Raw genomic sequence first — 4,562 nt, 5'->3', positions numbered from 1 at the left:
CCACCCCCACAGCTATAAAACTGTGAGAGCTCGGGAGTTCTACCCCTATCAGGGAAACTCTCCCCCCTCCCCTTTGCCCGGGGAAGGGGATTCCAAGCCGCGGAGCAGCTGTTTGACGCTGCTCCTGCGGCTTTTACGCGTCCTCGGGGCAGGCAGCCAAAAGAATAGCTGCCATCGGCACAGGAATTCAAGCCGGAAGCAATCAAACCAGATTTTATAACCACTATGTGGCTTCTGGCCAGCAAAAGAATGTAGTGGGCTAATGTCCTGACTCCAGCTTTGGAAACTGCTGAGGCTGGACACTGAGCCAAGCTAAGCTGCTGAATGATGCCAGAGGACATGTCTCTTGTCTACCCAATATTTTTACCTCTGTCTTAGTTGGATGATCCCAAAGGACATTAGTTGAAGGATGAGTGTGATTTTAAGGGAAAGGGGTTGATGGAAAAATTCAAAACGTAATATAAGAAGCTGAATTTGGGAGCTCTTTTTTTTTTTAAAGAAATGTCTGCTTTGATGGATTGAAACAATTCTTGTATATTAAATGAATTTGGCATCCCTTTAGGGGTCTGGCAGGAATATGAAGATTGGGGATGTGTCTAATCTCTTCTCTTTGCCTTGGGAGGCAGGTGGGAAGGTGGGAGCGACGGATCCTGAGTATGTCACGCTATAGGAAATTCCTACAACCCGTGGATGACAACAAGCACTTGATGGTGGCAACTCTGGAGGAGAGGCCCTTTGTAATTGTGGATGACATTGATCCTGCCACCAAGACGTGTATCCGTGACTCGGTGCCCTGCCATCACCCTCTCAACCATACTGACAGGTATTTTTAATATGAGGAGGGTTCTCATAAGCATGGCAGATTATTCTTAAACTTGAATCCTGTTCTTCCTGAAAAATATCAGAGCACCTCATGGGACTTATATACTTAATTCCAGCTAGATCCTAGCTTTTTCCCAAGGAACTTGGAGGGGTACAGGTTGTTCTCTTTCACAGCTCCATATTTCTTATCAGTTTTATTTATTAATTTATATTATTTTTTATAAATAATTCTAGTCAGTGAACATACTAATACTTCTTCCTCCACCTATATTCCTCAGAACAGCAACCTGTGAGGTGGGTTGGATTGAGAAAGAGTGACTGGCCCAAAGTCACCCTGTCAGCTTTCATGCCTAAGGTGGGACTAGAACTCACAGTCTACTGGTGATTGGCCCAAAGTTACTCAGGTGGCTTCCCCAAAGTCCCAGCCAATGAAATTTACAACTGGCTGAGGAATTGGGTTCCACACTAACCACTATGCCATACTCGTTCTTAATTACTTTCTGCGATGTTCCTAAATTACTCGCCGAGTTCCTTTTTCCTTTCCTTGCACTGTTCACAGCAATCAGTTAAAGAAGAGATGTTGTAAGGGGTTTTGCATTGACATCCTGAAGCGTTTGGCGAAAACTCTGGGATTCACCTATGACCTCTACCTTGTCACCAATGGCAAACATGGGAAAAAAGTCAATGGCATGTGGAATGGCATGATTGGAGAGGTAATTGGGGAACTAGGGGCTTCAATTTCCGCACAAAATCTTAGAAATGCAGGTTACTCCTATTCCTGTTCTCAACTTCTCCCGAACACTAGCTATTCTTGTTCTTCTTGACTCTTACGTTCTTCTCTATGATAGCCCTCCAGTTGCAACCATTCGTTTAGCATCCATTCAAAGTTAAAATGGCACTGAAAAAGGTAACTTACATTCGTACTTGCACTTATAACAATCACAGCAATCTCCACGGTCCCATGATTAAAATTGGGGCAACCGGCATATATTTACTATGGCTGCAACATCCTGGGGTCATATGATTGCCATTTATGACCTCCTCAGCCAGCTTCCAAGCAACAAAGTCAATGGGGGAAGCTGGATTTGCTTCACAACCGCATAATTCACTTAACAATTGCAGTGGTTTTGTCAAGGTTCCGACTGACGAACCCAACCAAGTAAACATCTTTGAGGCTTGTCGAACTCTTAATGTAAAACTTTATTGAGTACATCATTTTGGCACGCATGCAAGCAAAACCAGCTCTGGCAAAACCCCACCCGATCCCATATAGTAAAAGTATAGAATTCCCCCTCCTCCTTCTTTGTCAGATCACATTGCCCAATTGGGAGGAAAAATATTGTTATGAGAAAGTATCTCTGGGTCTGGCCAGACACCTGGTGAACGGTCCTTAGTTCTCACCGTCTGCTTTCTTGATGTTTTGAAGTCTGCATTATGATCCCTTTCCCTCCCCCAAGTTCATTGGCAAGCTGAGAAGCAATAATTGTCAGACCAGCAAAAACATGCTTCGAGCTTGACAGATTTGCTTTATAAGCATGGCAAAAAAACGATGTAAACTTGGGTGTGACCCATTTAACCATCTTGCTTAGCAACAGAAATTCTGATCCCAATTGTGGTCATAAGTCAAGGACTACCTGTAGGCCTTCCTGGATATTGTATGGAAGAAAGGGACTATCTTTAACAATTCACTGACAGTGACTGCTCATCTAATCTTCATCACAGCTTATGGGAAAGCTGCCCCTGCCACCTTAAAACTATAAATCCCTGCTTTTTATATTATGCCTTTAGACAGTATTAATCTTTTCACCTGGGTCACAAATCTCAGGATGTTTATTTGTCTCCTGCCTCAGAAAAACCAGCCCACTCTCTCCTCCTGTCTGTTTCTCCATCAGGTGTTTTACAAGCGAGCTGACATGGCAATTGGATCCCTGACCATCAATGCAGAAAGAGCTGAAGTCATAGATTTCTCTGTGCCCTTCGTCGAGACAGGCATCAGTGTCATGGTGTCCCGCAGCAATGGAACTGTTTCACCTTCTGCCTTCCTAGGTGAATGCTCAGGCCAAGATTTGAGCAAAGGAAAAAGCATTGGGGGTGGTGATGCTGATGGGACAAAGAGCTTGCAGGTCACTCTTATTCCAAAACATTGCACTAGAATCAGATGCAAGACCCTTAAACTCCCCCATAGTAACATCCACTCATTCCAGAACAAGGGTTTAGTTAGTCTCAGGGAAAGCACCAGAAGGCAAGACAAGAAACAATGGATGGAAACTGATCAAGGAGAGAAGCAACCTGGAATTAAGGAGAAACTTCCTAACAGTGAGGACAATTAACCAGTGGAACAGCTTGCCTTCAGACATTGTGGGTGCTTCACCATTGGAGGTTTTTAAGAAGAGACTGGTCAACCACCTGTCTGAAATGGTATAGGGTCTTCTGCTTGAGCAGGGGGTTTGGACTAGAAGACCTCCAAGGTCCTTTCCAGCTCTATTCTGATTGATTAAATAACAGAATAACAAACTTGGAAAGGACCTTGGAGGTCTTCTAGTCCAAACCCCCTGCTCAAGCAGGAAACCCTATACCATTTCAGACAAATGGTCATCCAATCTCTTCTGAAAAACCTCCAATGTTGGAGCACCCACAATTTCTGGAGGCCCATCGTTCCACTGTTTAATTGTTCTAACTAGTGAGCTTATGTCTTGAATGTTTTATTACCATCTTTAATTTGGTATCAGTAATACGACTTGGAGGCTGGAAAATGAAGAGGTGGGACAAGTATTTTAATTCATGAAGGAGAGAGGTATTTTTTTTTTGTCTGTGTGTCAGATGGGCACCCACCCCATTTCTCTTTCCACAGAGCCTTACAGCCCTGCGGTTTGGGTGATGATGTTCGTCATGTGCCTGACGGTCGTTGCAGTGACTGTCTTCATCTTTGAATATTTCAGCCCAGTGGGCTACAACCGCAGCCTCAGCAACAGCAAACGTGAGTATACCACTGCTTCAGGGAGAGAGGGAGTGAGTGGAAATTTGGGCTCCCTCTGGAAGTCAAGCAATGCATCTTATTGGTCTTCAAGCCTTCTCAGGTCAGGTTAGTTTTTGAAAGTTGTTTTCTCCTCCCATTCCCCCATCTGCTTTCTAGGCACTGGAGGCTCCAAGTTCACGATTGGAAAATCAATCTGGTTGCTTTGGGCATTGGTGTTTAATAATTCTGTGCCTGTGGAGAACCCCAGAGGCACCACTAGCAAGATCATGGTGCTGATCTGGGCATTCTTTGCTGTAATCTTCCTTGCCAGCTACACAGCCAACCTGGCTGCCTTTATGATCCAGGAGGAGTACGTTGACACGGTGTCTGGGCTGAGTGACCAGAAGGTGAGAAGAAGGGAATGGGTAATGGGGTTCATGAGTGTTAGAAGTAAGTCTTCATCCTGGTTCATCCAAGCCGGGAATAAATAAGCAAACATGGCGACTGCTTTGGGAAGAAGGTTACAGTTTATTGCAGAAGACAGATGGTCCTTGCAAGAAGCAGCAGAGGAGAAGAAAGAGGGAAAGCACATGGGTAGAAGGGCTTTTTATACCCCCTCCCAGCCCTGCTTGGAGTAGTTTCCTGTTCCTGTGGCATGAACTTTGAGGCTATTTCTGAGTGTTTTTCTAGGCCTTGATATCTGTGGTTTAATCCCATTATCATATCCTGCTTCCCAGGTGATGGGGCTAATGACTCTTAAGAGCTTCTTTTGTCTTGAGATCCC

General features: G+C 44.6%; 1 protein-coding gene across 1 annotated transcript in view; it reads left to right on the top strand.

Annotated features, from left to right (window-relative positions):
* Positions 1-4,562, top strand: part of LOC107283110 (glutamate receptor ionotropic, NMDA 2D-like) — a 50,801-nt gene that overhangs the window by 8,740 nt on the left and 37,499 nt on the right. The window contains exons 4-8 of the mRNA XM_015810960.1: positions 627-823; positions 1,382-1,535; positions 2,715-2,868; positions 3,674-3,799; positions 3,956-4,185. Of these exons, the coding sequence (XP_015666446.1) occupies positions 627-823; positions 1,382-1,535; positions 2,715-2,868; positions 3,674-3,799; positions 3,956-4,185 (861 nt within the window). The remainder of the gene's footprint in view (positions 1-626; positions 824-1,381; positions 1,536-2,714; positions 2,869-3,673; positions 3,800-3,955; positions 4,186-4,562) is intronic.

Source organism: Protobothrops mucrosquamatus, unplaced genomic scaffold (genome assembly GCF_001527695.2).
Source record: "Protobothrops mucrosquamatus isolate PMUCROS unplaced genomic scaffold, P.Mucros_1.0 scaffold25, whole genome shotgun sequence".
Taxonomy (NCBI): domain Eukaryota; kingdom Metazoa; phylum Chordata; class Lepidosauria; order Squamata; family Viperidae; genus Protobothrops; species Protobothrops mucrosquamatus.
The sequence above is the reverse complement of the archived record's forward strand: the minus strand, read 5'-3'. Positions and strand labels throughout refer to the sequence as shown.